Source organism: Meles meles, chromosome 17 (genome assembly GCF_922984935.1).
Source record: "Meles meles chromosome 17, mMelMel3.1 paternal haplotype, whole genome shotgun sequence".
Taxonomy (NCBI): Eukaryota; Metazoa; Chordata; class Mammalia; order Carnivora; family Mustelidae; genus Meles; species Meles meles.
The window spans coordinates 33,963,472-33,988,006 of record NC_060082.1 but is presented as its reverse complement, the minus strand read 5'-3'; the positions used below and the strand labels follow the sequence as shown (position 1 = coordinate 33,988,006).

The 24,535-nt window shown below is 39.0% G+C and overlaps 1 protein-coding gene across 10 annotated transcripts; it reads right to left on the bottom strand.

Moving 5' to 3' along the window:
* Positions 1–364: 364 nt before the first annotated feature.
* On the bottom strand, positions 365–23,532 carry CD55 (CD55 molecule (Cromer blood group)). Of its 10 annotated transcripts, XR_006815538.1 has the most exons (11): positions 23,403–23,532; positions 22,440–22,622; positions 20,835–21,026; positions 20,329–20,428; positions 19,167–19,252; positions 15,841–16,029; positions 13,603–14,172; positions 10,251–10,271; positions 3,815–3,884; positions 2,290–2,394; positions 1,360–1,439 (listed from the first exon to the last, which is right to left on the bottom strand). XR_006815538.1 is itself a non-coding variant. In XM_045982579.1 (10 exons), the coding sequence occupies exons 1-10, from the start codon at positions 23,488–23,490 to the stop codon at positions 1,316–1,318; spliced, it is 1,623 nt and encodes a 540-aa protein (XP_045838535.1). In that variant the 5' UTR covers positions 23,491–23,532; the 3' UTR covers positions 365–1,315. The 10 variants fall into 10 exon arrangements, 9 of the variants coding, with proteins under 9 accessions (XP_045838535.1, XP_045838542.1, XP_045838543.1 ...); XM_045982579.1 differs by lacking the exon at positions 2,290–2,394 and having other exon boundaries at positions 365–1,439; XM_045982586.1 differs by lacking the exon at positions 2,290–2,394 and having other exon boundaries at positions 365–1,439; positions 13,603–13,866.
* Between the last annotated feature and the right edge of the window lie 1,003 nt (positions 23,533–24,535).

Sequence of the window (24,535 nt, the reverse complement as noted above, 5' to 3'; positions counted from 1 at the left end):
AGCAAAACAGATGAAGCAATATGAGAAAATAATTATTGTTAAATTTAGTTATGTGTATATTTTAGTCTATTCCAACACTTAAATATAACTGGTAAGATGATAAGAATGTATAATAATCTAGAAATTAATATGATTGCCCTTAGTTAAATCAGTAATAAGGGACACAACTCTACTATGAGACTATGACGTGCTTGACAAAGTACAATATGGTATAATTTCAAAGTAAATGAAAATGTTTCACCCCAGGAGAAGCAAAGGACAGCATTCTAAAATACTTACGGGAGGCAGGAGAGAAATCTATAATTTAGAAATAAATTATTTATATCCAAGAAAATAAATTTCAAATACTACATGAGACAAAAAATGTGGTCAATTATTTATTTCTATTTAGGGAAAATAAATTTTTCTTTACATATCTTCTTGAACTTGCTATCCATGTAAAACCAATGAACTTGCTATCCATGTAAAACCAATGCATTCACTGACATAAATAAATATAAATAAATTATTCTCAGTATTACAAAAGAATAAGATTTACAATTTGGCTATGAACATCTCACTTCAGAAATATAGACTCCTTTCTTATGTTAATATCACTGGATACTTTTAGAGATATTAAGTTAGTAGAGATACCTTTCACCCTTTCGTAGTGGTTCTTCTCCAAGAGAAAAAAAAAATTGTCCTTAAAATTATAGCCAATCCGTCTTACTTACAAGTGAGAGGCTAAGTCCTGACTGGATACCTGTACTTGTGGGACAAAGAGTTATTCCTTCATTCTGTATTGCTCCTTTGCCACCAATGAACCCAAGAAAATCAACACTCTCACGTCATAAGCATGTTTTTCCTTTAAAATATTTGCTAACCCATTCAGATTCATTTTAATGGAATGAGAAAAGAAGAAAATGCCTTACAGTCAAGAGTTATTTTATAATACAGTTCATCTCTCTTCAGCAGGTCTGCTCAGAAGAGGCTAGGTTTTTTGTTTCTTTCCAATATCCAATTACTTTTAGTTTTTAGTTTTTAATTTTCTTTGTAAACAAAAATAACACTACATATCTAGTGAAAAAAAAATGATGCATTTCCTTTTCTTCATGCTCACGTTCTAAGTACAAACAAACCTCTACAGTTTCCTAAACTTTGAGGAAAGTAACACTCTAAATCTTGCAAGTTCTTCTGTTTTCAAGAGGTTTGGGAGTGTCCCAAGACAGACTCGCTTCTCCTTGCTTCGTTGGTTTTCCTATGCACCTTAAGACAATGATAACATATGAAACGAAGAGCACTATTACATTTATTTTGTCCGCTCCTCCAGAAAGGTCTAAGAAATTAGAAGTATTCTGCATACTGGTGTGCATTTTCTTCTTAATTCTTCTTCGGCTAAATCAGCTAGCCAATGGTTATTAGCATCATAAACAAGACTGTCAGTATTATACATGTGTGTCCTGAAAGTTAAAAAAAGAGAGTTAACATCAAAATAATTTTATTGACTGATGATACACATTAATCTTTTGGTTACAATGTGATAGGCAATGAGAATTAATCCATAATAGGGCATGCAAAACACATGCAAAATTAGTAAGTTATCCAACCTCAGCCAGTTTAGCTGTAGCAACACCAACTAAAATAGGTCACATGAGTTTTTTAGTTTCTTGAAATTAAGTAGCCAAGTTAGAATCGCTTAAGGTACTTCCAGATTAAGAGTCAATGAAAACCCCTGACACATGCATTAGAGAAAAGTTTCACCAAAAGACATCTTGAGGAAGACACCTAGAATGTTTATCGATTCATTGACATTAAGTTATTGTTGTGTCATAATTTTGTATAACATAAAGGAGATAAAAGATCTATAAGCATGACTTACAAAAGATAACCATAAAACAAATCTTAATTCCTACACACTGGAAACTCTTAAAACCCACCAAGCAAAAAGGAGAAACTGTACCAGTCAATCATCTCATGATGCAAACACTCATAAAGAAGGCATTCCTATTTGTAAGCCCTAAAGTATCCACCTCTCGGTTTTTCCCCCCAAATATTTCTGGCATCGTTAGCATCCAATCATTTCAGTAAACGGAGTGCAAAATACAAGATGAGATGGTGAGTGGAGAATGGATGACATCATGCTAATGACAGATCTAAAATGTTAGTCGCTCAACGAAGAAAAACCAGTCTGACAAGATAATAGAGGTCTGAGCCCCTATTATCCTTGAACAGTCATGGATAAAACCTGCCCTGGTTGTACTGATGGACATTTTGCAAGACATAGAAGTATGACTTCATAAAACCATATACCTTTTATGATTTACCAGGTCTTAACTTCTGAGGCATCACCAGTCACACTTAAATTATGAAACATAACTTTGCATGGTTTGCTGTTTTTCATGAGTGTTGTAAGAGCTGAACAGTAGAGAAGGAAAACACTATTTGAATTATTTAATTTCCATTTCAGCTGAAAAGTAGTATCAGCATTTCCTTTCAATCACATCCCTTTTAATTAAACTTATGGGAACCCTCCATTTCTAAAAGAGGTAAGGAAATCCTTGTTTTTTTCCACAGTAGTTTTGCTCAAGCATCTGTACCAACTTAACCCACTCTAGGACTTCAAATTCTGTTCATTTTTGGTGGACTCTATACCACATTCTTAAAAAGTCCCTGAAAAATCTGAAGTTCTAGTTTACTACATCTGCTATTAAGCTTCTAGAACACTTGAATGGCAGTAAACAAGTATCGACTTAAAAGCCCACAAAGCCCAGGACCCAGTGCTCACATTATTTTAGTAAAAGACTGAACCATTTAGTGATTTAACGAACATTTACACATTTTAGCTTATAATAGGCTTCAATAATATTGTTAATTTAAGGAGAAATAAGAGTTACAGAGTTATATCACCCCCAAAATTAAAACAGGCCATTTAGTGATAGCATTAGAATTGCTTTTAATTAGTGGGGAAAAAATAGGCATTAGGACAGTTTAGAAATAATTCCAGTTTATATAAACTCCATGGTAAATTTTCTGAACAGTAAAATCTATAAAACAGAGGAGGGTCAATTTAATAATCCTCTGTCTACAGCGTAGGTCAGAGCCCACTATGACATTATACTTAACACATGCACATTCGATGCAGATCAGATGTTTGAAGTAACACTGATTTCTTTTCTATATGCTGCTGTTCAACCATCTGAGGTGTTCTACCTTCTTCACAGGAGGCAACTAATTTGATCTTACTATAATCCTGTGAGGCAGGTGTTAATACAGCCCCCCAATTTACAAATAAGAAAAGAACCACAGTTACCCATTGTCACATGGTGAGTAAACTTCAACCCCTGGGAGGATTCAAATCAAGCGGTCAGGCTCCTGCACCCACCCTCTGAACCAAGGAGCTGTTTTTAGCTGTTTAGGCATGTTTTCATAAATATAACTCAGAAAAAGGCCTGATCACATGCAACCTCCCGAATCTGATAGAGACTGATTTTTCCCTCGGTTTTTGCTTCTGTGTAACACACAGATACCATCAGCAATTATACTGAGTAGGGAGAAAAGGTGAGTTGACTAATAGATTGCGAAGTGAGAGTGGGGCTTTCAAATCACTTTCCTTTGAAATGTTAATGTCCTTGAGTCTACTGAAAAATTAAAGAGAGAGAAAAAGACACGTCTGTTCACCCAAGGCTGTAATGACCGAGAAAAGGAATAAAGAGAGAGCATGTTAAAAAAAAAATACAATTAAGTGAAGCGGTTACCTTCTGATACAGTGTCAAGTTTTACTGGAAAAGAAGCTAAGAACAGTTTTTTAAAAAAAATCATCAGAATTTCTGCTCACCCTGATTTTCCATAGTGCCAGAAAGTTTTGACTAGAATTAGGGTACCAATTACAGTACCAGCAACAAGTCCTTGAGGAGGAAAAAATGTAACACAGTTAATAGAAACACAAGCAAGTACATACATAACGCAGTCTCACAATGACAAACACACCGGTTATGAGCCAAGTTAGAGAAAAACAGGAGACACATGTTACATTTTGTGTGTGGCTTTCTTTTGTCACGAGTTTGACAGCAAAAGTTGCATCTACTTATCCTGCTTTCATTCCAAGAAAAAGGAAATAAAATATTTAAAGTATCACCATGCTCAAATAGGATGTGTTTAACCTACTGGAGAGGGTTCCAAAGTGTTTCAACCCCACCATGCTCAATTGTAAATGCTTTGATCATGGGTCAGTCAAACATGATGACTGTGTTACGTAATTTTAGCACTAGACGGTGTCTTGGAGTTCCCTCACATTGTGTAGATGAGTAAACTGAGTCTCAGAGAGCTAAGGGCTATCTATGTTGTTAATGGGAAGGCCATTTACTTTGTACCTAGTAAAGGTAAGAGCTGTAGGCATTTCCCCATCACAGGAAAGGTAATGTCACCTGTGCATAGAGGCTAAAACATATTTATGTTGCTTACAGAATATGCTATTCAGTGTTTAGCCTGTTGTAGATACAACTTCATTTAGGAAAGCTAATACCTCCTTTTGAGATTAAACGCACTATTTTGAGTTTCATGACAGAAAAATAATTGGTCAAATAAGTTGATCAACAGTAATTTTTATAGTTTGATTTTTACACACAATCTTTCTTCTCCAAACCACCTGTGTGCCCTTTCTCCACACCATTCTTGGTCTCCCTTTTCCTCCCTACTCCACCCTGCAGTGTCCTTGAGCTCTATTCTTTTCGATCTGGATCGCAAAGGAAATTGGAGAGGACACTAGGAAAGCAACTGAAACTAATGTGACCGAATCACAAATTGGTTCCAAATCAGCAAAACACTCAAGTCACACAACTGCACTGTCGTATGGATACATGATTCAACAAAACACCCATTTCTACCACAGATAAGTTTGTTTTTTTTTTTAAAGATTTTATTTATTTATTTGACAGAGAGATCACAAGTAGGCAGAGAGGCAGGCAGAGAGAGAGGAGGAAGCAGGCTCCCTGCTGAGCAGAGAGCCCGATGCGGGGCTCAATCCCAGGACCCTGAGATCATGACCTGAGCCGAAGGCAGGGGCTTAATCCACTGAGCCACCCAGGCGCCCCTACCACAGATAAGTTTTTACAGCATTTTACCCAATCAGTCAATTTCTTTAACGGATCCCCTAGCACCATATCGTTACTATGAAAGACTTCATTCATAAGTAATGGCTCCTCAGAAACTGGGAGTTTCTTTTCCCTTTAGCACTTCCATTAACTCCGCCATTTTCAATGGTTGTAAAACCATCCCATTTTCAAGTTGAATGATAAACGAAGGTAGAAAATTTTAAAGTGGGATGCCTGGGTGGCTCAGTTGGTTAAGTGGCTGCCTTCGGCTCAGGGCATGATCCCAGCCTCCTGGGATCGAGTCCCGCATCGGGCTCCTTGCTCAGCAGGGAGCCTGCTTCTCCCTCTGCCTCTGCTGCCACTCTCCCTGCCTGTGCTCTCTCTCTCTCTCTGACAAATAAATAAATAAATAAAATCTTAAAAAAAAAAAGAAAAGAAAAGAAAATTTTAAAGTGATCCAGAGTATACAGATGGTAGAACAAAATCGTATTCTTAGAACACAGACCAGCACATACATGTAACTCTAGAAGAATGTGTGCAGAGACTGATGTTTTCACAGGAAACTAGATCAAAATACAGAAATATGAAAAACTGGATTCTACATAAATGGTTCCTCAGTAAACTAATAGGAGTATTACTTCCCAAATTATAAATAAGGAAGACTTTAAAGTATAGAGGCAATAGTTATGATCTCAAAATTCTCTTGGTACCTATGGAAAACGAACCCAAGTGTATATTAGTGTCAATTTAAGACTTTCAACTCAGAATAAATGACACAATGAAATTATGACTATGTTACCAATGTTCTTAATTGTTAACTGAAGAGCTTTTAGGTAGGAAGATTATGTAATTTTAGAAAATGGGTTTCTCTAAATAAAAGGATTATTTTAGCAATATTTCTCATTATATTTACAGTATTTAAGGCACTGTAAAGCAGGTTGTCACCTTGTATCTCATTACTCCAATATCTAGCACAGTACCTGGCAAATAGTAGGAAGTGTTTAGAAAATATTTATTAAATTGTGTCAAATGATCTTCTTTTTGCAGATGAAAAAGCTGAGATCAAAAAAGGATACATTGAATAGTTTATCAACAGACAAAAACTCATTTCTAATCCCAGGTTCTGGTCAGAATTTTAATTCATAGTATGCTCAAGAAAAATACCTGAGGTTATTCAAATACGATTTATATTAGATGGGTATTACATTAATATATTCAGTATCATCTCCATTCCTGAAGAAACTGAGTCAGAATTCCACATATACGATCTGGTATTAATTTAAGGATTCTATTTTTGAAGAAATGTGGGTTTGTCCAGTCACTTCAAAAGGTCTAACTTACATACCTAATAAAGTAGAAAGGTTGTTCATACACAAACTAAAAACAGTTAATAGGTTGTTCTTGCTTATAATACTATTTAACATAACAGAATAAAGGAACTGAGGTCTACGCACTGGTGAAGTCACACCGGAAGAGACTTGTATAGCAGGAAAGAGAATGTGCTTCAGTAACCCTTACACATTCAGGTTTACAATCCAGAACTCAACACCACTTCCTTGGCCACATCCATAGGACCCTTGAAGGGTTTTGTTATTATCATCGGATTTTCTTTGCCTCTGTATTTTTAATTGAGGAAAGTTCAAATGCTTCTCTCGCCAGCCTAAGCAGATCAATGAAAAATGAGACGATTATGTTGTCTGATTTCTTAACTTTGAATAACTTGTAGATAATTGAAGTCACTTTACAGTGGGATTTAAGTTCATCCTACGGAGAGACAGGTAGTAAGGCACGGTGATGACCTGGTATCATAGCATCTGATGCATTTCAAATTACGACTGATGACTCAAGATTCTTGAAAGTATGCCTCCACTTGGGCTGGTCTGCACCATATGCCAGACCAGGAGGATGGATGTATTAAGCCAAAGTTAATCAGCATGTGATATTTGAAGGATACAGAAAGAACATTTGAGATATGTCACTGAGTAGTCCCTAATTTTTTCTTAAATATTCTTTCAACTGACATATTAATCCCCATAAGAGATTTATGAATATCATGATATAGGATTTCAGCAATGGTTGGGGGGGGTAGTAAAAAATCAGGACTACATCAATTGTCAAATTTAAGTTGTGCAGATTTCCGCATAGGACAAGAATCTTTCTCTCCTTTCAAGTACCTGGTGCTGGAGAAACGAGTCATCTACCTCTGTTGAAGCACCTAACAGATGTGTGACCTTGGGCAAGTACAAATCTTACAAAAATCATTCTTTCAGATAAAAAAATGGGATATGGAGGGGTGCCTGGGTGGCTCCGTCAGTTAAGCGTCAGCCTTTTGCTCAGGTCATAATCCCAGGGTCCTCGGATGGAGTCCTGTCAGGCTCTCTGCTCAGTGGGGAGCCTTCTCCCTCTGCTGGCTGCTCGCCTAGCTTGTGTGTGCTTTCTCTGACAAATAAATAAAATCTTTAAAAAAAATTTAAAAATTGAAAAAACTAAAAATGGGACACAGATATAGATATTATATATATGTGTGTGTGTGGGTATACATATGTATATATGTATATATATGTATATACCCACACACACACATATATATACATATATATACTCACCCACACACAATAAACTATAAGATGTTTTGAGAAGTAAAATAAAAAAATTTCAGTAGAGTACGTGCCACACAGCAAAAATGCAACTCTTACCTTAATGAAGAACAATTCTTACTCTTTGGTGTGGCCAGAGGGAAGGATAAAACTGTCAGAAACCCATTTTAGGAAAATACCAGTGACAGCATTGCACGACTGCTTACCTTTAAGGTAATATTTATTCAATTTAAGGTAGTATTTATTCAATGGTTAGCACTGTGCTGGAGTTTTCGTATCTATTATCTCATTAAGCTTCAAAGACTTTAAATAGAGATCATAAATGAGAAAACTGGGACTCAGAAAGATTAAGTTCAATCACTTCGGTTGAATAATTGCTAAGTTAAGAAAGAAAAAAAGAATCAACAGGATTCAAACCAAAGATCTGACTCACTCCAGAACACAAGCCTGTCCTCTTGACAATGTTGGCATAAAAAAACAAAAAACAGAAACAAAAGCAAAAACAAAATACAACTACATAGAGCATGTATTCTCAGTGGGGGAGTTATTATCCTAAAAGGGTGAAAAAAAATCTTACTTTTTTAGGTATAAAGTATAGATATACAGAATATAGATTTATAGTATATCTGTGGTAGTAAAATTTCACGGGGTGGAAGTCTAAAAATAAAAGTCTAAAAATTTCCCTGAGGGGGAGAGGGCAATAATGAAAAAAAGATTTTTGAGCAGCATGGATATGGAGCCAGCAGAAGAATAGCTTTAGACCTCAAAATAAAGTCTTCATTTACATGGCAAATAAGGAAGTTCTGAGATTAGTCGGTCTCTCTTTCTTAGCAGAATTAAATGGAGGAACCAGGTGGTGGGTAATAGGGAGGGCACGTACTGCATGGAGCACTGGGTGTGATGCCAAAACAATGAACACTGTTATGCTGTAAATAAACAAATAAAAATAAATAAATAAAATTTAAAAAAAAAAGATTTAAATGGGAAAATATTCAAATACTTCCAAAGTTCTAGTATCATCTATATCACTCGCTAACATTTGCAGTGTAATCCAGAAAAGCAATTTCCTCGTCAGTAGAGTTTGCTTATCTTTAAAATAAGAAAAGTGGCAGGAATAAAAGGCACAGTGTAAGGAACTTAGTCAATGACATAATAGCCTTGTATAGTGACACATGGCAGCTACTCTTGGCGTGGGCACATTGCTTATCCAGTCACTGTGTTGTACACCTGAAACTAATGTTACATTGTATATCAACCACAACCAAATTTAAAAAAAATTGATAAAATAAAAACAAAATGAGAAAAGTGACCCAATGTACAGAATTGAAGAAATAAAGATAATTTGTAGGTTTATACTGTACAAGTGTAAGATCCCAAAGAAAAATACTGCCATATGTCTGATTTAAGAGGGAAAGAGCTCCTCTTTATTTCTGAGCACAAGTTGGAATAACAACTAACCCTAAGGAAAAGTTTCTGGGGAATCACATAGTACATAGTCCAAGAATTCCAGAGAAAATAAGCTCCTCGAACATTCATTGGATGCCACTGAGCAGGGGAGAAAAAGCCCATCCTCTAAACTCATCTCTGTTAACATTAAATGATGAAATCATGAAGTTTTCATTTAGAATACATTTATTTCTATTGAAAATATCAAACAAACAAAGTGAATTCCAACTGTTCAAATCTTTCAAGATAACTATTTTAGCTAAGGAGAGGTTCATTCAAAATATAAAAGAACTATAAAAGAACTATAAATAATAGTAATAGTTAAAAAACACCTTTTCAGCTTCAGTCCCTTGTTTCACTCATACATGCATAGATAGGAGACCTCAGCTTATAAGGACATAACTTTAAAATATTCATTTTTTAATGTGCATATTTTCTACTGGGCATTCCTTTTTAATGTGCCAACTTAGCTGTATTGCTTCTTAAACATTTCTTTTGCCATCTTCTTTAGGAGTTATTAATCTTCTTGGTAAAATGTATAACATCAAATAATGTATTTATGAACAACAAAAAAGGACTGGAACAAAGAAGAAATTGCAACACGGATATGTCCTTAAGTCTATAGCAACAGAATAATTTTAAAGCTATCTTTGCTTTAAATCCCTGACAGGGAAGGGAAAAGGAACAGGTTATAATCAAAGGTAGCATTCTGGTTTATCTGGAGCAGAAGTCTAGAAACAACCAAGGAGTAGTTTGTGAGTACTTGTAAAATACTTGAGGCTTAAAAACTGTATTGACAATAGCTTCCTTATTGCTGTTTTTGGCCCCTAGAATGATAATGTATTGAGACAATAGGCGTTCAGGGATACTTGATTGACTGGCCAAATGATGTGAAGTTGCCCTAAAATTACCTTGGAACAAGAACACGGTTGGGAAGACTTAGGAACGTACCGAGTACCTAATGGGGTCCACCAAACACGTCGATAAAATGCATTTACCCGTCTTCTCCCTGACCTTAAACATTTCATCTTAATAGTATTCCTAAGGCAGTAAAAAGACAATATTCTCCTCCAGGAATAAGGATTGTACATCCCACAGTGATGACACTTTTTTTTAACTGCCGAAGAACCAAACTTACCAATTGCAATGATGGCAGCATCTGAAGAAAAAAAATGAATTACAAAAATAAAGAAAAATATATAAAGCCACAGCAATTTAACATATATATCCGCAGAATGTACTAGAAAGTTCAAAAGTAACTCAGATTTTCATAACTAAAAGAAATAATTATAAATAAATTTATGGAAACAGTTATACATTAACTTAATCAAGCAACATATACCCAAATAGATATAATGCCTGTATCTATTCCACAGTGAACCCCATAAACATGAAACACGATAAAGAGTTAGTGAATACTGCAACAAACACCATATTCAGTTATATGACTTGATGGCAAGAAATAAGTTTGAAAGCTTACATAGTAAATAACTGAGATCTAATCTTATGACCAAGAAACTATTTACCCCACAGATACAGATGTAGTGAACAGAAGGGCCATCTGTATCCCAATGTTCATAGCAGCAATGGCCACAGTCGCCAAACTGTGGAAAGAGCCAAGATACCCTTCAACGGATGAATGGATAAAGAAGATATGGTCCATATACACGATGGAGTATTATGCCTCCATCAGAAAGGATGAATACCCAACTTTTGTAGCAACATGGACGGGATTGGGGGAGATTATGCTGAGTGAAATAAGTCAAGCAGAGAGAGTCAGTTATCATATGGTTTCACTTACTTATGGAGCATAAGGAATAACATGGAGGACATTAGGAGAAGAAAAGGAAAAGTGACTTGGAAATCAGAGGGGAAGATGAAGCATGAGAGACTGGGGACTCTGAGAAACAAACTGAGGGTTTTGGAAGGGAGGGGAGTGGGGGATTGGGGGAGCCTGGTGGTGTGTATTAAGGAAGGCACATACTGCATGGAGCACTGGGTGTGATGCAGAAACAACGAATTTTGGAACCCTGAAAAAATTAAATTAAATTAAAAAAAAAAGAAACTGAAGTCTCTCTCAGCAGATTTCTCAATTACTCACATTACTATAGCACCTTAACTTTTATACCTTTCAAGGACTATGAAAGTGGCACAGCAAAAATTACTTTCCAATAAATATATTTATAACAATACGCTGCTCTCCTAAGTAGCGAACAGATGTACTCAAAGTACCACTGAGAACAGGTGACATTACGTGTCAGAAGAAAGCACAGGATCTGGAGTCAGCAAATAGGTGTGTTTAACTCCCAACGTTCTCCCTGTTAACTGCACACTATATGAATCACACAAATTAATCTCTAAGCTTCTAATTCGTCATCTACAAAATGAAGCTAAAAAGGCCTATATTGCAAGGCTGTCACAAGGACATGTGTCCAGAGAGGGAAGGGCACAGTACATACAACTATGGTGTAGACCCAGCAAGTGGCAGTGACTACTTTCTTTTTCAATGTGAGCAAAAAATGGTCTATGATATTTGAAGAATAAAATTAATTGCATAAAAGACAGAAATCTGACCCAAATAGTCATTGCATTTTCATCACAATTACCGACTCAGGTTTAGTTCTTTTTTTTCAGGTTTTGTTTAAATTTGCTAAATTGTCTTGATTTTTTTTTTTTGGCAGAAAGAACTATTTCAACAAAGTTGGTGCTCTAACAAATTTATACCAGGTGAGACGTTTTTCTCGTTGCCATCTTCTTTGAAAAATCAGGTATATTCAACCTAAAACTTTTAGGCCCCAGAGAGGTCATGAAAATTGAAGAAGTCAGTAACCTCCTACCAGTTTAAAAATAATGAACTAGGTGAGAAAGGGAAGTGGCACAGCACATAGTATCTGTAATGTTTAAATTCTTTAAAAAAGCCAGGTAAGGGCAAAAAAGGCTTCAAGATAACAACTGTGAAATATACGAAATCATTATGAAAATATGGTCTCAATGTGTTGAACTATTTAAAAAAATACCCACGATTATTTGATGCCATCGAAGAATGACCAGACGTGGGCAGGAATGCATAAAGATTTTGTGTATATGCATGTATATGTATATGCATGTATTTGGCGTTTTACCTAAGGGAATCATGAAATACACAAAGGAAGTATCAACAAGGATATCTGTAATGTTTCAAGCTCTTAAAAAAAAACTGTCTGGGTGATGATGGCAAAACATATTCCATCAAAGCAGTTACGAAATATGGACAGAATATGGAAAAGCAATCATAACAATGATTTGAAGGCACTGGTGGGCAGACTAAGACAGGCAGAAGAGGGAGAATGATATGGAATGAGGTTTGCATGTTTGCAATGACGGGAGCACCGAGGCCATGCAGTGCACTGGCTAAGTAAGAGGGGCTGAGTAAGACTAAGTTCAGGATCATCGCTGGAGCATCTGGAAAGTGAGGGGACAAACGTGAGGGGCTGCTAATGTTTTATTTCTTAAAATTGGTAGCGGTTCCACAAATACTTGCTTTAGAAAAGTTATTGAGCCATACATGGGTGTTTTATGCAGTGTGTGTGTGTGTAGTTCAATCAAAAAGTTAAAACAATTTGGGGCACCTGGGTGGCTCAGTGGGTTAAGCCGCTGCCTTTGGCTCAGGTATTGATCTCAGGGTCCTTGGATCAAGTCCCGCATCAGGCTCTCTGCTCAGCAGGGAGCCTGTTTCTCTCTCTCTCTGCCTGCTTCTCTGTCTACTGGTGATCTCTCTCTGTCAAATAAATAAATAAAATCTTAAAAAAAAAAAAAGTTAAAACAATTTTAAAAAATTATCTCCTGGCTCACAGTCCTGTTGAGATTTTCCAAGGAACTGAAAAAAAAAAAAAAAAAAAAAGGTATCTCTAATAGAGAATGTCTATAAAAATTCTGGCTATGCATTAGATAAGTTAATAGACAAGGGGTAGCCCAAAGGAGCAGTAACTAGTAAGAAGGGTTTCACTCATTCACTCAACACCTATTTTTGAAGTCTACAATGTATTTTACTCCGCTTTGATAAAAATTGTCATTTAAAGACCCTAAATATAGACTATTTCAAAGAATTCTGTCTTTTCAGTTACTTAGAAGACACTGTTAGATGCTTTACTAAATTGGCAGCTCTACAGAATCTGGTGAAATCTTTCAGCATGCTCAAGAGATGGGTCTCTATCAATAAACCAGACTCAGAAAATGGCCATAAGGATGGTACGTATTTGGTTCTCTGAAGGGTCTGGAAGATTTCAAGGACTCCCTAAAGCTCATATAAAAAAAAAAAAAAGTCTTTGCCAAGCTTAATTTAGCATTGTTTTCATGGCGCCCCAGTCTTTTTCTATATTATTGCAAAACATTTCGCCCTAGCACACTCCCCATCTGCCTCTGAAGATAGTCAAGAGCATTAGTATGAAAAACTCTTCCCACCGTGGCTCCTTAGATCCCTGCTCAGGAAAACCTGAGAAGTGCCAACTAACCTGAAGAGAGGGTCCCTCTTCCATGAGGTGCACTGGTTGTCCTGGGAGTAGCTGAACTCTGTTTTGCTGTAATATGAGCAGAGGTCAATCTTTTTGTTGTATGGAGACCCTTAGTCACTGGGGCATGTATAGCAGTGGACTTTCGTGTTGCTGGAAGACTCTGTGTAAATGAAGCTTTTGCTGTGGAGGATCTATGAGTTGCTGGCATGGCCTGTGTAGCAGACGCGTTTGCCATGATGAGATTCTGGGCTGCTGGTGGGGTCTCTGTAGATAGAGCATTTGATATGGGGGATTTTTTAGCTGTGGCTGAATCTTTTGCTGGGGTGGGTTTCTGAGGAGTTGAGGGGGTTTTTGTAGCTGAAACATGTACTGTGGTGGGATTCTGAGGAGTTGGTAGGGCTTCTGCAGCTGAAGAATTTATTGCGTCAGGTTTCTGAGGAGTTGATGGGGCCTTTGTAGCTGAAACATGTACTGTGTTGGGTTTCTGAGGAGTTAATGGGGCCTTTGTAGCTGATGCATTTACTGTGGTGGGTGTCTCAGTTGTTGGTCTGACTGCAGAAATCTGAGAACCTTATAAGAAAGAAAAATGTTAAAAAATATTAGCTAAATAATGCTGTCAAGTTAAGACAAAACAAATTGCTTCCTCTATGAATCCTCTCTTTCTCTCCTGCAAACACCTAAATATGAATACTACTTTTAGGAAACCAAGTCTAATTTTGATTTTCCCAAGGAACTGAAACACTGCATTGTCTTTGCTTTGATATAAATTGACCTTTAGTCAACTGAAGTGGGTTTATAACAAAGTAGTACTGAGGTTCTTTTTTTTTTTTTTAAGATTTTATTTATTTATTTGACAGAGAGAGCCCCGAGAAACTGTGGGAGATCCAGATTAAGAAGTGAACCCATATCAAACTTCTCCCATAATTAAATTAAGTCAAATAATATAATGAAATTTTCCCCTTGCGGTTGTTGCATCTCCACATCATAATAAGCATTATCATTAGGGGAGCAGAGAGCCAGCCCAGTGATCCACTATTGCTGGGAGAGTAAACCGCTACAGGTTCTTTGGAAACAATGTTGGTGACATCGTCAAAAGTTTAACACACAGGGGCGCCTGGGTGGTTCAGTGGGTTAAAGCCTCTGCCTTCGGCTCAGGTCATGATCCCAGGGTCCTGGGATCGAGCCCCGCATCAGGCTCTCTGCTTGGCAGGGAGCCTGCTTCCCCCTCTCTCTCCACCTGCCTCTCTGTCTACTTGTGATCTCTGTCTGATTTGTGATCTCTGCCTGTGAAAGAAATAAATAAAATCTTTAATAAAAAGTTTAATGCACATACATTTGCTCTAGTACCTATGCTACAAGGAATTTATTATGTGAAATATACTTGCACACCTGTGCAATTCCAGATGCCAAGTATTTGTTGCTGTATCTTTTATAATAATAATTTCAAAAAAACCTGTAATCAAAAACTAAATCTCCCTCAATAGGTTGAATAAATGATATATCCATACAACTGCTACGACTGAAAAAATAAATATGTGTATGTATGTTTATTTTCTAGAACCAAATGGAAACATTTGTGAACAATGGTTACTTTGGAGAGAAGGACTAGGGACAGAGAGATTTCTACTTTACCTCTTATACCAGTCTGCACAGTTTGAACATTACTTTACTGTTGACATATACTATTTATGACAAACAACTGTTATTAACAAGCACTGATATTTAAAAATTCATGCTAGCATAATTCCAAGTATAATTACAGAAGGCGCTCGAGTCACACTGGCACTTAAATGTCACGTTGCTTAAACAAATACCGCCAATAGCGAGATCCCTCAGTTCAGTCTAAGATTCCCTCCCAGCCAAATAAAATAAACCATTTTATATGCCTTTTGTATTAACTTATTAAAGGTGATACGGTAAGAAATAGCAAATGTAAACGAACTCACTAAAAACATGGGACATGTCACGTGCACGTTTGTGTGCACGCTATGTGCCGTGGGTATTTATTTATTTATTCATACATTACCACATATTCTCCATATCAGTGCTTCCTCCTTCTTGGGAAGTCATAGACCCCTCTGGGAATCTGACGAAAAACTGTGCCCCTCACAAAGATACAAATAGGCGTATGTACCACATTCTCCATCCATTTCTCAGGGAGTTCACAGAATCTCTGTAGTCCAAGTAGAGACCCACAGGTAAAAAGAAAACAAAAACACAACACTGCAAACTCATTACCTTTGCATTCAGGCGGTGGGCCACTCCATTCTCCTTGGTCACCCTTAAGAGTACAATAAATAGAGTTCTCTCCGATCAGGGTGAAGCCTTTTATACATGCATATTTTACAGCCTGTTGATACACATAAGTGTTCCGTGGATCTAGAATGACTCCATTGCTGATTTTTGGTGGTTCCGGACAAAAAATTTCTTTAAAAAAATTCCAACATATTTAACATTAATAAAACTGCCGAATACCTACTTTAATAAATAAGATTAAAGCATGTTAAAAAACTTACTTTAAAAAAGGAAAAATCCACCATTTTTTCTAAGTTCAGCATTATCAACCAGGGAGTTTAGAAATACTTACTAAGTAATGAGTAGAGTATTTGGAGCTTTGGATACAAATGGTGTAAAACACAAATGCTAACTTTGAGACCAACGTATAGAAGTTTTAGAACATATACATGAAGCAAGAATTACAATAAAGTCCTTACACATTACGTATCACAATTGTGCTGGGGAAAGCAAATACTGCCGGAGTTCAGAGGTTAAAGCAGGGCATTTAGGAGGAAATGGAACTTGAGCTTAATACTGAGATACACCCTTCGGCTAAGAGAGCGGAGAAGAGGGCACAGCTCTGCATTCCAGGGGAAAGGATGCCAGAAGAAAGGAGCCTGGAAGTCGAGTGGCATACTTTGGAAGCAGGAATAGATGGTTCTGATGTGTCAATATTAAACTTTGACTCTGAGGATAAAAATTTTCTTAAGCATACGTTGACACACTGCCTTTTAGCTCAAGTAAATGTACTGAGCGGCTGCATTTAGAAAACAGATACAAGCAGAGTTGTTCCGGTCATGTTATAAAAAGCGGCCCCTCCCTGGAGGTAGCTCTGATAAAAAATGCAGTGGTTCCACCTAGCCTAGAGCAAGGGAAGCAGTGGGATCACTTGTGTATGTCAACTATGCTGCATCGAGTGGCCTTAGGTAACCAGAGAATATTAGCAAACCTGTAAGTTACTTTTAGACCCCTGGCCCCGATCAAAGCCAGGAACAAGAGCAGGCTGATCTGCTTCACACGGGGCTAAGGTGCATGACTGCACTTCGCCATAAGTGCCGTCGAGAGATTTTCTGAGCACCTGACACATACCAGGCATTGTTCTATAAATGCAATTGCAAAACTAAATAAAATATTCAGTCGTAGGTCTTAAAATATAGCGACAGGGGCGCCTGGGTGGCTCAGTCAGTTAAGCATCTGCCTTCGGCTCAGGGTGCTGGGATCAAGCCCTTCCCTGGGCTCCCTGCTTAGCGGAGAGCCTGCTTCTCCCTCTCCTGCTCCCCTTTCTTGTGTTCTGTCAAATAAATAAATAAAATCTTTAAAATAAGATAAAATACAGTGACAAAAAAAGATTCAAAGATTTTCATTCTAATGCAAAATAGCGAGGCTTATCACAGAAGTGTGCACCATGGTGCGCAAAGAGAGAACAGTTAACCAGCCGGGAGGTCCAGGAAAGCTTCTAGAAGGTCTATCAGAGCAAACCCGTAATAAGAAAAAAAAAAAAAATACAAAAAAAAAAAGGAAAGAAAAAAAAGAAAAGAAAAAGGAAAAGAAACAAAGGAAAACAAAAAGCTAAGCAAAGAAGAGGCTAAAGGGCATTCCAGGCAGGGGCAGTAGCAGAGTGGATAGAGCCTAAAGTATGAGGGCAAGACGTGAGCATGAAGTGGGTATACCATGGCGACACTTGTACACTTTACTAAGGAGTCTGGACTTTGTAAGTGATGAGGAGACATGTACAAGCTTTAGGATCCATGTTTCAGATGGATCACTTTGGGTAGAGTGTGGATGAAACATCAGTGGAGTCCAAGAATGGGGACACTGAATTCAGTGTCACCTCTGAACTCAGGCAAGCGGGACTCCTGCCCCAGCTCCCACACTTTAAGAGGCTGTGGCCCTCTTCTGACTATGCTTCTCCCTACCAATGGTGTATCTGCAGGGCTGAAGGTACACTCCCTGAGAGCTGCTCCCCTACCCCACTGTAAATCATGCTCTAGGAAGTGGCCCTTGGAATTCCCTCTTTTTTTTTTTCTTTTAATATGGAACCCTATAAATTTGTATGTTATCCTTGAAGGGCCATGCTAATCTTCTATCATTCCCATTTTAGTATCTATGTCACATGGTCCCAATTGTTGAGAACAGTCTACACTCCTGATGTGTACACCTGTAGTCCAAAGTTCAGAGACACGGATGGGGGGAAAGGTCCCAGGGTACATGTCTTGGGGCATTTGGGCCAAGCTGTCTAGGTACATGCATCAGAGGCTTATCACAGTGCCAGAGTGGACACATATTCGAGTAAGTTTGCTGTCCAAACTCACTTTAGTATCACTTACAACATCCCTTACTAGACGGTGGAAATGGTAAGGGTGGGTGGTGGGTAGTAATGCTGAAAATTTTGAAGTACTAATAATGGGAAAAAGGGAAGTAGCAGATATAGGAGAGTAGAGCTCAAGATGGTGTGCCAAGGGCATCCCTGGGTGCGACCAGCTCACCCCTGCAAGCTCTTTTTTGGCTAGACTTCCTTTTGTATGTCTCCCTATCAACTGACCCCATACCTTCCCCACCACAGTGTGTCAATCAAGACTCGCCTGTCAATTCCAAAAGCCTAGTCTAGTTTTCTGCTCCTAATAACAAGAAAAACTTGAACTCAGCGATAATTTTAGCAAAGTTGAGAGAAATAATAAAGCCTACATTTTTAAGCGTTGCATTTTTTCTTAAGAGAAGAAAAGAAATATGTCGCACATAGTTTGCTCTTCTCAATTTTCAGGAGACGTATGTCTCTAGTGGATATCAATTTGACTGGATATATGCATTTTTTAAAAATATTCATTTATTTTTATTTTTTTAATGGATTTTATTTATTTATTTGAGAGAGAGAGTGAGAAAGAAAGAGAGAGCATGAGAGGGGAGAGGGTCAAAGAGAGAAGCAGACCTCCTGCTGAGCAGGAAGTCTGACGCAGGACTTGATCCTGGGACTCCAGGATCATGACCCAAACCAAAGGCAGTCACTTAACCCACTGAGCCACCCAGGCACCCCTGGATACATGCATTCATGATACTATTTCTATACCCTATCTCCCTCTGAGAAAATAAGATTCCTAAGAGCAGAAATCATATTTCTTCTTTATTGTATAACTTATTTCTCTAATCGTGAAAACAATCAATCCCATTTCAAACCATTTATAGGCAATTAGCTCAGTTCATAATCCTAAAAGAGGCAATACTGAATCCTAGAGAAATGATGAGTTTGACGTCCAACTAACTAGACAGTTTAGGTTTTTTTTCAGTCTTACCTTGGCATTCGGGCAATGGATCACTCCATCCAACACCGTCATCTACAACGGCACAGTAAGTAGAAGCTACACCGACTAACCTGTACCTAAGCCAATGGGGGGAGGAAAAAAGTTAGGTCCCATCCACACATTTGGCTTCCCTTAAATTCTCCAAAATGTCATCTTAAAAATATTTACTACACCAGTAGAGGGAGACAAAACAACAGCTGATCAAAATTCACATGGCAGTTTAAAGGAAAAGAAAAAATTAAATTAGAAAAGGTGATATCCAAAGGATAAAAAAGTGTAAGACACACAAAAAGCTTTTTATTTGGGTGGGGTCCTCGTGAGAAAACAGGAAAGTGTTCTGAAACATTTAAAGTGATATAGATGCTTGAATATTTTATATTTCTGAATTCGAAAGATCAACAGAGGCTTCATAGAATAATGGAACATACTTTTATTTTAGGGGCTCAAGGTACTCCTCAGATTTGATATTAATCCTATTCACGATCCAAGCATCTCTGTTTCGTACAGGAGACACATGATGTTGATATTTTTAATTTTATAAAGAACAGGAACACCCGCATACAGAGTAAAATAACATAATTCAATTTGCAGATATTTAATGAGAAAATGAACATAAGAAGTTTCCAGCTGTCTCAGAGACACTAAGGAGACCCAAAGAGTGAGTTCCTTTTCCCTACACAGAAAACTCAGAGAAGACCTCAGGTCAGCATGACATTTTTACACTAGGAGTAAATGTTTTTGACACATAATATTTTGTAGCAGGCAGGTTGCATACAGAAAAAAAATATGCAAATTCATTGTTTAGGTAAAGTAAGGATTGGTTTCATTTGAACATTTGAGGGATTTAATTTCTGCAAGTGCCAACATATTATAAGATTTTTCCTTTACTACTTACATTTAAATTTTATAATGAATCATATATGTACTGAAAATCTAACAATAGAGAGAATTTGGTGTTATAAGAAATTATCCTTTCTTGCCTCCATTTTATGAAACTTAACCATGACGGCCTCATGATGAAAGATCTTTAAGCACAGGAGCTGGCTGACTAGCTTGTAAACACTGACCACGAATCTAAAAACTTCCACCTTAAGTCCTAACGGGTTTCTGCATTTGTTAAACATAGAGTATAAAGACGTATGCCAAAACTTACCCCTCATTACACGAGAAGTGGATGACTGCAGCATATAATATGTCAGTTGGAATGCTGACATGACCATGGCTTAAATCTCCAGGATTAGGACATGATTTTCCTAGAAGAGAGCTCAAATTGATTTTTTTTTTCATTAAATTACCAGGCACTTCTAAGCAAATCCATCATCTGAACTACCGACATTTCTTATCCTTAAACTTCTAAAATCCTGCCTTCATTTTGTAAGTTTCAAATAACACACCAGATTTACAATATACACTTATTACATTTCAGGTAACCTTAAACTAATTACATGTGAAATCTGTGAGTAAATGAATACTCCCATCTCACAAGTATTTAGTTGGCCTAATTTAAGACAAAATTATAAAATTACTCTAATGGTTCTTTTCAGAATCATTACTCGAAGTAATAATACAGACAAAAAGACTTCCAGCATGAATGAAGGAAGAAATATTATTTCCCCAAATACCCTATGATTACGAATACTCTGTAAAAATTATACTCACTTTTACAAAATTCATCTGGTTTGGACCATGTAAAACCCGGAAGGCAAGTTAGTTTTCCTGAGAGAAGATGGTCCCTTTGGTAGCCAGGTCGGCATTCATATTCCACAATGGAACCCACTGGGAAATAATTCTGTTTGGTGAAAGACTTTTCAAGAGATGCAAAACGTAGCCTGGTTGGAATGTCACAGCTACCTAAAAGTATTAACAAAAGCAACAACGTAACTAAAATCACCTTCTTTGATAATCTAGGTTTAATGATCCAGAATTATCTGGACCTTGCATCACCCCTTTTTCTGTACTTCTTCATACACATTTGATATTTAACTATATTAATATCACTATGACACAGTGCATCAAGTATACTCACATACATACTTCTATTTCCTAAGTAGTTAATTTGGCCCCTAGATATCACCATGTCCACAGTTCAGGAAATATAACCCATTATAGTTGCCTGGCACAGTTCTGCCCCTGACCCTTGCGTGCCCAAAGGAGGACAGGGGTGAGAGGAAAACAGTGTTTCCTCAGACCCCCTGGGGCTGATGTCTGAACAACAACAATAACTAACAATGATAGCTAATATGTATTGGATACTTCTCCATGTTTTATACACAAAACTCATTTCATCCTCACAACAACCCAGAAGTCCATGAATCAGGGGAGCCAGCAGTGTACAAAGAAGTATTTATAAATAGTAACATCTGGGCAAATGTTAATGTGTAGAGGCATGGTAGAGGGGACGGGACATTGGATTTGTAACCCAAAGACTGAAGTTTGGGCCCTGGCTATCCTGTGTAAGAACTGCTGATTTCAAGAAGTTACTTAACTTCTGGGGGTCTGTCTCCCCAGACTACTTCCTGACTGAAGAATGGGAGTAAAGGTCCCTACTCCACTCATGAGGTTGTCCACCCATGGAGACGTCAACGGAGTCAGCTATGCAGAAGCATTATAAACTCTAAAACATGATAAATGTGCAAAGGCTTAAGTACTTCAACCACTGCCTTCTGTCCTGCACACACAAAACGCAAAGGTTCAAGCTGGTGTCACACCTGGTTTCATAAAATACTTGAGGCAGTTTCTAAAATTCCCATACATTCTAGGACTCCAGATGATCCAAAGCTAGGAACCAAGTCTCATCTTTACCTTTACTCGTCTCTGTCAAAGTTACCATAGGACTATGAATCTAGTGATAGATTTTGAGGGCAACACAGGGAGCTTTTTAAAAGGCTACCACAGAGCTGTGCTTGATGAGTCCTACTTTACAAAATGAAACTTAAGAACACAGAAGACTATGTTATGTGTCACGGGGTGACTGCCAAATATATTCATAAATAATGTACTCCCTAAATTGTCCCTATTGTTTATTTTCTCTATTAGTTCAGGAGGGAACAACAATACAAAGCCCAAACCTGTTAATGAAGAAGCAGGACCTATTCTGGGGAGTAATGTCAATTAGCTGCAGCGGGAAATGCCGGGTATACACACCCTGGGATTTCATAATGCTTGAAAACTATCAATTACCGCTCATGCTGAAGAGGGATAAAAGTAAGCTAAGCAGATACATTCCATTCCCGTAATGTATATATACAAAAACGAAGAACTTACGGTTACAAAATTCTGCCACCGCTGACCATTTATTGTTGAGACAGACCACGGAGTCTGCCTTGCCAGGAACCTTTACAAAGCCTTCTTTACATTTGTATGTTACTGTGGTTTTTTCAGGAAAACTCTGGCGGTCACCCACAATTCGTATGGCATTAGGTATCTCTGGGGGTAAGCTGCAGTCACCTAGGGAGGGGAATAGAAGAAAAGAAAAGAAAAGAAAAGAAAAGCAGAACTGAAGGAAATAACACTTTTCAGTTCAGAGCAACATTCTTTTGCAAGAGGAGTAAGGGAAGAGGCAAAGGCTTCTGAGGCACAGGTAACATTTCCATCCAGGGGCTGAGCCGACATACCGACAACTTGCTAGGCTGCCTGTCTTGTCAGTTAATTCAGTATTAAAATAAGGAATCGACCCTTTCCTTTCATTATTAAAAAAAAAAAAAAAAGCGGTTTAGAATTGATCCTGTTACTAAACTCACAATATAGACAGACGCCCCCGGGGAACGTCACACCTGGAGAGACCGGCAAACGTGCAGCGTCCCCTGCAGCCCACAAGTGGACTCCGTTTAAGAGGCGACAGAGGTCGGCTGTGGCCTCCCACTGCTAAAGAGATGTGGGGGGACTGAGAATTCACTATTCGAGCCCTGCCCTTTGGCTTCCCCAGGTGTGCCTGCTCCGCCAACTCAGCCCGCGCTTCCTCAACCGACCCCGCCTCACTCCCGAAGTCACGCCCGCTGGGGTCCAGCACAGCAAGACCCCAAACTGCAGGTTAGCAGCGGAGATCCCGTCCCTGTCCCCAAGGGATCGTGCTAGTAGGCGCTCTGAGCCGTACGGGTGGAGGATTCCGGGAACAATTTACCCATGCCCACATCCCTCACCTCCCCAGGTCCCAGGACTTCTCGGTTGTCACGGAGACGGATTCCGCCCCTCCCACCCAGCCTCAGGGTTCCCCCAGCCCCCACTCACCCTGCGCCGCAGGCGGACACAGCAGCAGCAGCAGCAGCGGCGGCAGCAGCAGCAGCGGCGGGTGGGTGAGCCCGCCGAGGACGCACATGGCGCGCGGGGACCGGGAGCGGAGTAAGTGGAAGCTCGCTCCAGCCAGCAGTGGTAAGCAGCAGCGCCTAGCTGTTCCGCGGGGCGAGTTAAATAGCGCCTGGGCGGGGCTGGGGCTGTGAATCACAAAGGGTGGGGCGAGGAAAAGGGTGGAGGAGAGTCGTTCTGGTACCAGGTGCCGCGCAGCGCGAGCGCCGGGGAGGGGTGCTCTCGCGGTCGCCTCCCCTAGAGACCCTGGATGGGGGCCGGGGATAATGGGCCGGGAGTGGGGCTTGCCGGCCGGTCGCCTGGACTCTCTTTTTCTCTTTGCTAGGGTGGGGCGTGCGACGAGCTCCCATCTGGACCTGTAAATATCTGCTTTCCAAGTAAACCGAACGCTGGGGAGAACCTAGGGGAGGGGCGTGGCTCAAGGGAAGGGCTTTGCTCCCCGGAAATCTGCATTAGGTTAAGAGGTAATTCAGCGCTCCTGAGTGCTGCCGGGCTGTGCAGAAAGTGCGGTGGGTTCCCAGGTAGCCCCTGGAAACAGAAAGAGTGCCCACCCAGGGACCTGGTGCCTTCAGCTGGAGGTCAGTCAGATGCCAGCGAGAGATAGGAAAAAATAGGAAAAAACAACAGTGTTGTCTCCTAGCACACTCCGTAATCTGAAAACAGCAAGTGGGAAATGGCCCAAGAAAAGAGGTCAAGCAATACAGCAAGGAGTGACCATTGTTCATGCTAGGTCTTGGGTGGGAATCACTTTCCTCGCCAGGGTTCTCCTTATTCACGGAGGACAGCTCATGCATTCCGCTTTGAGACTATTCTGGTCAGACTGCTGGGAGAGACGCACTGTCATGTGGAGTGTGCCTGTGCGATGGGAGGAGAGAAAAATGCCAAAACAAAAACCAAGCGCCAGAAAACTAAATGATAGGGTGGTGGTTTTAAGAGGAAAGTTTGTTAGAAGACCTTAAGTATATTCCAGTGGTTTGCAAGACTAGCCACACATTAGAGTTACAGGGGGGAGCTTTAAAAAAAAAAATCCAGAGGCTCAAGCTACACCTCAGATGAGT